At 49.2% G+C, this 12,182-nt stretch overlaps 1 protein-coding gene across 1 annotated transcript; it reads left to right on the top strand.

The window, feature by feature from the left end:
• The first annotated feature begins 5,656 nt into the window (after positions 1 to 5,656).
• On the top strand, positions 5,657 to 11,655 carry LOC120960044 (membrane-associated progesterone receptor component 1-like). Its single transcript, XM_040383952.2, has 4 exons — positions 5,657 to 5,974; positions 7,011 to 7,461; positions 11,052 to 11,204; positions 11,316 to 11,655. Exons 2-4 carry the CDS (start codon positions 7,131 to 7,133, stop codon positions 11,573 to 11,575), a joined length of 744 nt encoding a protein of 247 aa, XP_040239886.2. The 5' UTR covers positions 5,657 to 5,974; positions 7,011 to 7,130; the 3' UTR covers positions 11,576 to 11,655.
• The last annotated feature ends 527 nt before the right edge of the window (positions 11,656 to 12,182 follow it).

Here is a 12,182-nt window from a genome sequence, read left to right as displayed (position 1 = left end):
CAGCTATTATTCTGATATTTCAGCTATGCGGAAGTGATGTGTAAATTCGACCAAAAACCAAAACTAGAATCGCTAATAAATTGTAATATCTAAATCAACTTCAGAAGCTACGTGTAATATTACTAGCTCGGAACCGTCGGGAACTGTTGAGTAGCTGCTCCACACGGCTACAGACAGCTCATGGTGACGACACCGAAGATGCGGATGGCTCCCAATGGCTATGGGCGTAACGGCGGATTTGATTTAGTCGTTATCGAAATTACGAGAACCCATCACTAATTCACGATCCCTTCGCGGCATTAATATAACTATTACCCGATGTAAGCTATTGTACAGAATAGTGATGGGTAGCCGGAATCGCACCCACGGCTCGGAATCGCTTCCGAGCATTGCTACTCCGGCTCCGATTCCGAAAAATTCAAACCGTCGATTCCGCCCGGAGCCGTCGGAGCCGTCCGGAGCCGTCGGAGCCGTCCGGAGCCGTCGGAGCCGTCCGGAGCCGTCCGGAGCCGTCCGGAGCCGCTAGTCGGCAGCCGGAGCCGTCGGAGCCGTCGGAGCCGTCGGAGCCGTCCGGAGCCGTCGGAGCCGTCGGAGCCGTCCGGAGCCGTCGGAGCCGTCCGGAGCCGTCGGAGCCGTCCGGAGCCGTCCGGAGCCGTCGGAGCCGTCCGGAGCCGCTAGTCGGCAGCTGGAGCCGTCGGAGCCGTCGGAGCCGTCCGGAGCCGTCGGAGCCGTCCGGAGCCGCTAGTCGGCAGCTGGAGCCGTCGGAGCCGTCGGAGCCGTCCGGAGCCGTCGGGGCCGTTGGAGCCGTTGGAGCCGTTGGAGCTGTCCGGAATCGTTGGAGCCGTCGGAGCCGTCCGGAGCCGCTAGTCGGCAGCTGGAGCCGTCGGAGCCGTCCGGAGCCCTCGGGGCCGTTGGAGCCGTTGGAGCCGTTGGAGCTGTCCGGAATCGTTGGAGCCGTCGGAGCCGTCCGGAGCCGACGGAGCCGTCGTAGTCGTTGGAGCCAACGGAACCGGTTGGAGACGTTGGGACCGTCGGGGCCGTCGAAGCCGACAGAGCCAGTTCGAGCCGTCGGAGTCGTTGTAATAGTCGGAAATCTTCTGAAGCGCATTAATTTCCCGATATCAGCGATGATTTCATTTTAAAAAACAGCTTACGAGTAAAAAAATAGTCTGCTTCATTTATTGCTCTGAAGTTTTTTTTGGATTTTTTTTAAACAATAAAGTCAAAAACAATTGTTTGCTCCGTATATATAGGGAAAAACTATGAATCAAACTATTATTGATCTTTATTTTCATAAAAGATGGACGGATGATTGATAGTTATATTCTTTGTCTTGTCCATGTGCCATCATGTTATTCGGTAAAAAAACAAGTGCGGCCTAAACCATACACGTTAGTCGATGTAAACAACCGTGCAAAACTGCCATAATTACACTCGTCTGCCTCGTTCGTATTTTATCAAACCCACCTCCCGTCATAGTTCTATTGCTCCTTGACCTCCTAATTTGATTCATTTTTTTTCCTATGTATATATACGGAGCAAACAATTATTTTTGGCTTTATTTTTGAAAAAAAAAAACACACAAAAAAAACTTCAGATCAATAAATGAAGAAGACTCTTTTTTTACTCGTTAGCTGTTTTTTACAATAAAATTATCACTAATATCGGGAAATTAATGCGCTTCAGAATGCTTCCGACTATTACAACTACTCCGACGGCTCCGACGGCTCCGGACGGCTACAACGGCTCCAACGGCTCCGACGGCTCCGCCGGTTCCGGACGGCTCCGGCTGGCTCCGGACGGCTCCGACGGCTCCAACGGCTCCAACGGCTCCAACGGCTCCAACGGCTCCGACGGCTCCGGACGGCTCCGACGGCTCCGGCTGCCGACTAGCGGCTCCGGACGGCTCCGGACGGCTCCGGACGGCTCCGGACGGCTCCGACGGCTCCGGACGGCTCCGACGGCTCCGGACGGCTCCGACGGCTCCGGACGGCTCCGACGGCTCCGACGGCTCCGACGGCTCCGACCGGCTCCGGCTGCCGACTAGCGGCTCCGGACGGCTCCGGACGGCTCCGGACGGCTCCGAGGTCGGAGTTTCGCACCTACCTTCCGGAATCGCTTCCAATTTTGGCGGAGTCATCCGGAAGCGATTCCTGATTTTTGTTGAATTTACCCATCACTAGTACAGAACCCAGCGAATACAATAAATTCTTCTTCTTCTTCTTTGGCACAACAACCCCTGTCGGTCAAGGCCTACCTGTACCTACTTGGTGAAGTGAGCTTGGCTTTCAGTGACTTATTGTTACCATAGCAGGATAGTCAGTCCTACATATGGGGGCACGGTCTTTTCGGGACATGACATGATAATTAATTATGGAATAAGAAATTTACGTGCCTCAAATTTGCTGGGACTATATCGTACCTTATTAGTACCATTGCCTAAACACGCCTCTGAAACATGGACACTGTACTCCGAATGCTTAAGAGCTCAAGGACCCTATGTATCTGAAAGCTTTTTATTGAAGCGTCATCCGATCAGTGCTCGAGTACGCCAGTGTTCCGATCCCTTATCCCGGCCTTAACCTTCATTTCTATAACCACCTACCCGGGTATGTTTTGCTTATTCTTTTTATGATAACTTTTTATTGGATTATCGAATCGATGCAAAAAAATTAGAATGCCTAGAGAAACATGTTTTACAAAAGTGGTAAAAAATTCAGAATTTTTCAATTTTTTAAAATGTGCTTTAAAAAATAAAATCAACTTTTACACCTTACTTCTATAACCACCTACCCGGGTAGGTAACACATACAATAAAGGATTTTGGTTTCGATTAGTCGCTAATTTTGTAATGATATGTATAGCAATGCATGTAGTTATATTTATAGAATCTATTCAAAAAGTTTTCTAGCTCTTAATATTCTTCAAAAGTCACATAGATTGAAATGATTGCCCCGACAGTCGGGAAGACATGGCGGTGTATTAGTGTCAGTTGAACTAATTGCTATGCATTCAATTTATGTAACTAAAAGCCATACTTCATAAATTTATAAACTAAAAAGAAGTATTGTTATTATAGCTGCATAGAATAAGTTAAATAAGACATTTTTTGACTAATAAAAATACAAATTCCCTTATATAATGTATTACCTACCCGGGTAGGTGGTCATAAAGATGAGGGTGTATTTTTGGTCATAGAAACGAAGGTTAATGGCGGACTCCTCCACGCCATCTTGCCACCTCAGTTTGAACCTACCATGCCTGTACTTGTGAACGGCCAAAAAGACTGTACGGGCTGGGTCGTCCGTTTCCATGCGTTCAATATGGCCACCCCACCGGAGTAGTGATGGGTAAAGTTGGCAAAAATCCGGAGTCGACTCCGATCCGACTCCGATAAATTCGGAATCGACTCCGGAAGGTAGGTCCGCGCTGCAATATGCGGAGTCGTTCGGAATCGTCCGGAGTCGTACGGAGTCGCCCGGAGTCGTTCGGAGTCGCCGGGAGTCGCCCAGAGTCGGAGTCATCCGGAGTCGTTCGGAGTCGTTCGGAGTCGTTCGGAGTCGTTCGGAGTCGTTCGGAGTCGTTCGGAGTCGTCCGGAGTCGTCCGGAGTCAATCGGAGTCGGAGTCGTTCGAAGTCGTTCGGAGTCGTTCGGAGTCGTTCGGAGTCGTCGGAGTCGTCCGGAGTCGCCCGGAGTCGGAGTCGTCCGGAGTCGTTCGGAGTCGTTCGGAGTCGTCGGAGGCGTTCGGAGTCGTCCGGAGTCGCTCCGAGTCGGAGTCGTCCGGAGTCGCCCGGAGTCGGAGTCGTTCGGAGTCGTTCGGAGTCGTTCGGAGTCGTTAGGAGTCGTCCGGAGTCGTCCGGAGTTGTTCGGAGTCGGAGTCGTTCGGAGTCGTTCGGAGTCGTCGACTCCGGACGACTCCGGTCGACTTCGGACGACTCCAAACGACTCCGACTCCGGGCGGATCTAGTGGTTCCATTTTGCCGGAGTTGGAATCGAACTAACAATAGTCGGAGTCGGATCGGAGCCGTGGGTGCGCTCCATACAGCACATCACTACACCGGAGCCTGGCGAGATTTTTACGCTGCGCGACAGTGAGGTTGCCGTTCATCTCATATAGCTCGTCGTTATAACGGTCCATTGTTCTTCCACACATACGCGGCCAAGGATCCTTCTGAGCATCTTTGTCTCGAACGCGGCTAAGAGGGTTTCGTCAAATTTGGATAGTGTCCATGTCTCAGAAGTGTATGTGAGTACCGGCACCCGAGATAGGTGAATTGTGGGACTCTTTTTATAGAATAATTCATTGGGTTAATAATTATTGATTTAATAATTAATATAATATTTAATAATATTGAAAATAATAATTTTTACCCAGAAATGGTCGAAAATCGAGAATATTAATGCAAAATACCCGTTACTTCGATCATTATAGTGCAGCCTCATATATTTTAGTTACAATATGAGTTTTCAAACCGTCTACGTACAGCAGATATTAGTTAAAATATAATCTAAATGTCAACATACGTTGTTTACGTGATCGCTTTTCAACGAAGCATCTTGTTGAAAACAAATCTAGATAAAACTTTAAACTGTTGTTTTCCCGATTCAATGTTCAAAACAAAGTAAAAGAATGAAAATACAACAAGAAATCAACCAACACTGTACAGGCGGTCCCCGAGATACACGGTATCTCTTATACGCGGATTCGGAGATACGCGGTTTTCTAAATTTGACAATTCTTTGAGCAAATTGTACTGATTTGACACATCAATTTCAAATTGCCAAATAATTTCCGTTTTGATCGAATGTTCAAAACTATTTCAAAAGGTTTAAAACAGTTATATTCAGTCAGAATCATATCAAATAATTCATAAAGTGACTAAAACCGCCCCCTACTTGCAAAATTACACGAAAATTTGTGATATTTTAGCTGGAAATCACGAGATTCGACTTACGCGGAAATTCGAGATACGCGGTATTTTGCGGCCGTTTTCGGTCCCCATTAACCGTGTATCTCGGGGACCGCCTGTATTAGAAATCATTATTTTCATCATCTTTTAGTTTGTTTTATCAGTAACACTTCCCTGAGGATTATGGCTATCATATATGATAGTCATCAAAGATGTAAACAAAAAGTGCTTGAGCACCCAGGGAAACACTAACAAAAATAGTCTGGCACTCAAAGTGTTAAATTAAGGGTGCTCATTTGGCTCAGTCATTCCCTATAGCAAAAAACACCAAATTTCACGTTCAATTTAACTCGAGCTGTAACCCGGGCTTAAGTTGAAACTGTTCTCCCCGCGCTGCACTGCCATCTGGTGGGCAATCGTGGACTAGCTTTACTGGGAAAGCTTTAGAGCTTTCGATGGTGAATTCGATTCCCGCTGTGCAAACTTGCACAGCGAGACAGGCCGATCTTTCACTAAGCTCTTGATGAAATAGCTATTTTGGGTCACACTGCTTCTATTGGACCACAAAATATTTGTCGGAAATAGTTTGAAATATATCCACCGCAATTGCTACTCCTGCCAAACTCGATCTTCGCGCACTTCGATCGAAACAATCGCCTAACGTCGGTTTCCGGGCGACCGAACAGAGCGACCACCGTGGCGAGTCGCTAGTTGTGTGAGTGTGTGTGCGTTTGTATACGCTTACGGCAGCGAGGCGCAACGAGTCGTGTGTACAGACTGCACAGCGAGCGGCCAACAATTGCTTCCCGTCCGTGCTACCATCAAGGCGTGTGCGTGTGTATACTACGATCCGCGTGTGTCATTCCCCAAAGTTGATAGGTGTGGTGTGTGCGTGTGTGTGCGTGTGTTGTAGAAGCGGGTGCAGTGCGTACGCGAATCTGACGCGTAATTTTCCAGCAGGAACTAGCAGCGGCAACAGCTTTTACACTGTTTTATCCCGACCCCGGAAGATACCCTCCCGCAAGGAAGGGGCTCGTGGGCTCAGCCAAGCAGGAAGCGAAAGAGTGAGCCAGAAAACATATTACGTACCACGTACAGCCACATACAATCATACACACATACATATATACATATGCACTAAAATACGGTGTACGGGGTAAGGAAGGCAGCACTCGAAAACACTTCCGGCACACACACTGCTTGCGCGCGTGTGTCTCTCTCTGCCTGTACGGCGGTGTAGAGAGAATCAAAAAAAGACAAACACCATCAACAAAAACCAGCATACGGGGCACATTCCGGGAGTGCAGCTCGGATTCCGTGCCCGGAGAGTTGGCCCGTCTTTTTTTTTATTGCTCCCTTCGTTCCCCTGGGCGCAAACGGCCGCCGGTTGCATCGCGGCACGCTGTGGCGATTTTCTCCTGCAGCAGCAATATTTCCGCACAAGGGAACGCAACGGTGTTGTTGTTGTGTCTGTTGCGTTGTTGAATTTGTTCCTCTCCCCCCCCCTCCCCTCTCCACACCTTCACACCCTTTTATTTGCGTCTCGCGATGTGTCATTTCCTTGCGCCGCTTCGAGTTTTCGCGTTTTGACGTAACGGCACAAGCTCGGGCATCAAAACGGGGCGGCACGCTTTTGCGGGCGTGTGTGAGTGAGCGAGAGCGCAGCGGCACAAACGGAGAAGGACAACGACACTCAAAACGCATGCAACCGTCACACTGTCCCTGTCTCGCTTGCGCGCCCGCTTGCGTACGCACCGAACCACACAAACACACGCGCCCGCGGACAGTTGCGCGGCTTCGAGTGCCCTTTTGGGTCGCTATCAAATCGCCACACAATTGCTCAAGTGTGTGTGAGTGTGTATGTATGTGTGCTGAGTGTTCAGTGGTGCGTGAATCGCCACAATCGCCCAACCGGTGCGCGGTCCGTCTAAACAGCCACCGCGAGTCAGTACGGTCCAGTAGACGGTCGCGAGAGCTCGAGTGAAAATTTCCAGTTGACCCCTTAAGGCCACCCAGCCCCACCGAACGCCGAAACACACCAATCAACATCGCTCTATCTCTGTCACTCTCTCTCTCTCTCCCTCTTCTCTGTGCCTGCAGCCCGAGAGCGGTGGCCACCAGCAGCAGCCAGCTTCCCCCGCAACGCATTCCGATCAACCCACCAGCCGGCAGTAACCGCAGTAACTGTTGCTTCGCCACAGCCGCCGCCCCGACACCACCATGCAGGACGAGCAGCAGCAGCAGCAGGACGGAGGCGAGGGAGCGACGGTGGGCGGGTCTCTGCTGTCCGACATTGTGTACGAGATCGTCAGCAGCCCGGTGAACCTCGCCCTGGTCTGCATCATCTCGTTTCTGCTGTACAAGATCAGCAAGACACGCCAGCCGCCGGCCACGCTGCCGCCGCCGCCGCCCGAGCTGCCCCGGCTCCGGCGCGACTTTACGCTGGCCGAGCTGAAGCAGTACGACGGCACCCAGCCGGACGGCCGGGTGCTGACCGCCGTCAACGGCAACGTGTACGACGTGACGAAGGGCAAGGCTTTCTACGGGCCAGGTAAGTGAGCAGCAGCAGGGGCAGGGACAGGGAGCGGGGGGGGGGGGGGGGGGGAGGGTCCGATTTCCGAGTCGGCACCGGTGCCACATTTGCATCGCATTTGTGCGCGCCCGTCGCGACGACACTCGGTGTGTTCGGCAGCTCATGAATGTTGGAGCAGAATGTGTTGGGTCTTCTTTTTTTTTATAGAAGGTCCGTGCAAACGAAGGACAGCAAAGGGAGGGAGTAGAGGGCTAACGTGAGCCACAGCCAAGGTCGCGTTTCTTTTTTTTCAAAATGCTTCTTCGGTGTTCATGTTGGTTAACATCAAGGAGAGCTTTTTGTTGTTGCTATTGTTGGTTTGTTGGACACAAGGATTAGTAGCAGAGGGATTAGCAGAAGTCGTGCTTGACTAGTGTTGGAAAAATATGACTCAGATTCACGAATTAGAAATTATCTTTGAAATGATGCAATGCATCTGAGAATCTCTATTGGAAAGATCAATAGAGCTTGAGGTTCTAATTATTCTTCTGCTAGGCGTAACAACCTACGTGGTCATGCCAGCCCTGCACAGGCTTTCTAGACTTCTTGGCATGTACAACACAGCCGGATAGTTTGTTTTGCTTCGGGGAAACGGTTCATGCAAGGTTTGAACCCACAACGAGCATGTTGTTAATTAATGCGAATTAACCACTGTGCCACTATATGGGGTAGAGTAAATTCATTTTTTTAACTTATACATCTCTAACACTTCCCTGGAGATTCATAAAGCTTAATGGATACATCAATCTTGAAAGATTCATGAATCCTGGGAGAGAGAGAATCATGAATCTTTGGAGATTCACGAATCTTTAGAAATTCATTAATCTTTGGAGATTCGGTTCGAGATTCGGATCACTCATCCCTGAAGACGCATATGAATGAATCTCAATGAAGGATTCATAAAATTCAACACTATTGTAGTGTTGGGTAAACCTGATCAGATTCATGAATCTGATCGAATCTTTGTAATGATTCCATGAATCTTAATCCCAGTTGGAAAGATACATGTATCTCAAAAATTAATGAATCTTCAAAGATTCTTAAATCTCAAATGATTCATAAATCTCAAAAGATTCTTATATCACGAAAGATTAACGAACCTCTAGGGATTCATAAATGTCTAGAAAATCAAAAAGCATGAGCTTTTTATAATTATTCTTCTTGGCGTAACAATTTACAATGCCAGTTTATGCATGCTTTCGAGACTTCTTGGAAAGTACCACGCAGCCGGATAGTTTGTTTTGCTACGGTGACACGGTCCATGCGAGGCTTCAACCCACAACGGGCAAGTTTTAGGTGGGATTGGGCAAATTCAATATTTTGAAAATCATACATCTCTAAAGATTCATAAATCCCTGGAGATACATGAATCTTTGAAGATTCATTAATCTTACGAAATTCATGAATCCTTGGAGAGAGAGAATCATGAATGAGAGATTTACGAATCTTTAGAAATTCATGAATCGTTGGAGATTCGATTCGAGATCATTCAATCCTGAAGATTCGTAAGAATCAACGAAAGATTAATGAAACCCCACACTACACTAGTGCTCACATATGTAATTGCAATTATTAACTGTTGTGTGTGTGGTTGGATTCGAGATTTGATAATAATTTGATGCTAGCAATTGAAACAAGGGATCTGAAGGGTCCAAATTGCAACCAAGGAATCATGAGGCTCCAATGTTCATTGTGTGAAACATAATTACGATTCGCTTTTAAAGTCCCTGCGTCATACGAAACATACCAGGTGGACTATTCAACTCGTAAAGTACTTTTAAACCATTGACGAGGACAGTGGCGAGGCTCAATGATCGACAGCCGCTGGCCGTGTGTGATCGTTGATATTCCTCTTCAGTTCAGCGTTGTATTCTCCTTCATCCAATTAATTCTTTCCAAAATTCTGGTATTAATAATCAATTTGCATCCCAGGACAAGAATGACAATCGCATATAAACCACCGCAACAGTGTAAATAAAAAAAAATGCATTGTAATGCGCATTATATCGCAACTCAAGGCATTCGACACCACCACTACACAACAGCCACCGGTGGAGCGACAGAAGTTTGTCCGTTTTGTCAACTCACCCGCCACATCGGGCCCACCAACTTTACATCACCGGTCTGAGAAACACCTGCACCACCGCAGCCCCAACCACTTCCAGCAGGGAAGGTGTGGTGAGGGTTGGCCGGGGCAATATTTTTTATTATCAGCAAAGAAAACCCTGCGGGATGATGTGTACCACCAAGACACGCTGTACGAAGGGGGGTGCGGTAGTGTGGTCAGAAGAACCTTGCGTGTCGACGATTGGTTATGCAAGTGTGGCACCCATTCGCTTCACACACACACACGGGCTCAGCTAACATTTGCCAATACTTATTTTGTTTATTAATTTTAGCACAGAACTGTTTTGTGCCTAGAAAAGCGTGCAAAAAGCGGGGGAAAATAATCGCAGCAACACTTACACACACACACACACACACATACATAAAACCGGAGAAAACGAACCCACTGGCTGGTGCAATATTCTAACGTCTTGTTGGGAGCTGTTATCTAAAAGCGAAGTCACTGATTGTCGGCCGATTTATCATGCCGGTCGGTTTATCGAGACAACAAGATGAAGTGTTTGAGCGAGCACAGATATCACCTCTACTCTTTTTTTTCTTTAAACAAACCGTACAGTGTGAGGGTCTTGTTCCAGTTTGCTTTTGAACCAAAGAACCCCTGTCTTCGTTGACAAAACAAAAAAAAAACCCTTGTAGGGGTGGGGTCATAGTGCAAGATCATTGAAGTCCGACCTCCCAACGAACGATGATGATGATGGCCGTGACATTGGCAACTTAAAAGCATTTGCGTGCCTTCGAATGGCGACGATCGCACTCAGACATTCAGACAGTCGGCGGTCCAATGGCGATAGGCAAAAACAATGATAAGATTTATTCGATCTAAATGCCCCGCCAGTGCACGCACACGGTGTCGGTCGGCAGTCGGGCGTAATTTTCAATTTCGGGACCAGAGTTTTCGGTTTCACTGGTGCTCGGTTTTTGCTCCGTCATGCTCGCAGCACGCGCAATCGTGACGTGGTTTTGCGCTAGCCCTCCTGGCCCGCCTGGTCGACCAATTTCGTACCGAGGAAAGATTCAATTTGACTGGCGGGTGTCCCCAAATGTGCACCCCCTTTGGCTGCGGATTGATTTTTGCATTGGAGGGGAAAAGAAAAGTACACCTGAAGGAAGAACAGAAAACAATTCTTCATCCTCGCCGTCTTCTCGACCGCATGCGAATTGTGTGTGTGTATGCATTTCTGTTTTGTTGATCACATATCACACATAAAACGGAAATTGGAGGAGATATTAAATGTATGCATCGAATTAACTTTACGCTCGCGGTGCAGCGAGAAAGAGCTTCGATGCAGGGGCGTAGTCGTAGCCTGGCGCCACACTTACAACCAATCAATAAACACGCAGCTGGAAACTGGATTCAGTTCGGAGTACGATGCAGTAGTGTGGAAAGCAAACGTTAAAAAGAACATATAAAATAGCCCCGCAATCTCTCCATTTTCACGCAGGTGGTACGTACGCAGCGTTCGGCGGGCGGGATGCATCCCGCGGGCTGGCCACATTCCAAATCACCAGCTCGGTCAGCGACGAGTATGACGACCTGAGCGATCTCAACTCGCACGAGATGGAATCGATGCGCGAGTGGGAGATGCAGTTCAAGGGTAAGTACCGCCGCCGCCGCCGCCACCATGCTCAAATTGTATTCGGTAAACCAAACTCTACAATAACCTTGTCTTGTATTGTATTTTTGTTTACGTGATTGCGTGTTGCAGAAAAGTACTATCTCGTTGGGCGGCTGCTGAAGCCGGGCGAGAAGCCGACCAACTACTCGGACGAGGACGAGGACACACCGACCGACGGTTCGGACGTGCGGAAGCGGGCAGCCGCTGCTGCTACCGCCGCGAAATCGGCGGACGAACCGGCACGGACAGAAGCAGCAACGTCCGGATCGACCAGCAGCAGCAGCACCGGCGCCACCGCCCCCGAGAGCCAAGGTGATGCGGCCGAGGCCGACAAGGCGAAGAGCGAGTGACGGTCCCTGCCCGCCAAATGTCAGCCGTTGCAGCCCGACGCACTGATTGACGATATGCTTGCCAACCGCATGAAAGTCAGCAGCCAGATGGAACAGCAGCAGCCGCAATATCATCCGCATCATCATCATCACCAACCACAGCAGCAGCAGCAGCAGCAGCAGAATCATCCACAACAGCTAGTAAGAAATCACCAGCACGAGCCGGACCAAGAGCTTGCTGCGGGCGCCAGTGCCAGCAGCAGCAGTAGTAGCAGTAGTAATAATAACAGCAGCAGCAGCAGCAGTGGTGGTAGCCCCAGTACAGTAGTTGAGCGGAGGGAGGAAGCCTCACACTACCACCATGCCGGCGGGCACGAGGTGAGCGCGCACGGGTCGTCAATACGCCACCGCTCCCGGCAGCAATGGGTCGAAGGGGAGGGACAGGACAGGCAAGGTAGTAGTAGTGGTGGTAGTAGAAGCAGTACCGAGGCGGCGGGGCACAAACCAGACGACCCGTGCAACGGCAGCGGCAGCAGTAGTAGTCAGGGAGCAACCGAGACCGAACGGCCTTACCACAACAACAACAACATGTCGATTGGCGAACGGTTGCGCTACGATCAGCATTCGA

This window comes from Anopheles coluzzii, chromosome X, assembly GCF_943734685.1.
Source record: "Anopheles coluzzii chromosome X, AcolN3, whole genome shotgun sequence".
In the NCBI taxonomy this organism is placed as follows: Eukaryota; Metazoa; Arthropoda; class Insecta; order Diptera; family Culicidae; genus Anopheles; species Anopheles coluzzii.
Note: the sequence above shows the minus strand (reverse complement) of the source record. Positions and strands in the feature narration are given on the sequence as shown.

What these genes read in the sequence shown, in the direction of transcription:
- LOC120960044 (XM_040383952.2), top strand. Translation starts at nt 7,131, where the DNA reads ATGCAGGACGAGCAGCAGCAGCAGCAGGACGGAGGCGAGGGAGCGACG. An exon ending in CAAGGCTTTCTACGGGCCAG is followed by an intron (nt 7,462 to 11,051) that starts GTAAGTGAGCAG and finishes ATTTTCACGCAG; the next exon opens with GTGGTACGTACGCAGCGTTC. An exon ending in GTGGGAGATGCAGTTCAAGG is followed by an intron (nt 11,205 to 11,315) that starts GTAAGTACCGCC and finishes TGCGTGTTGCAG; the next exon opens with AAAAGTACTATCTCGTTGGG.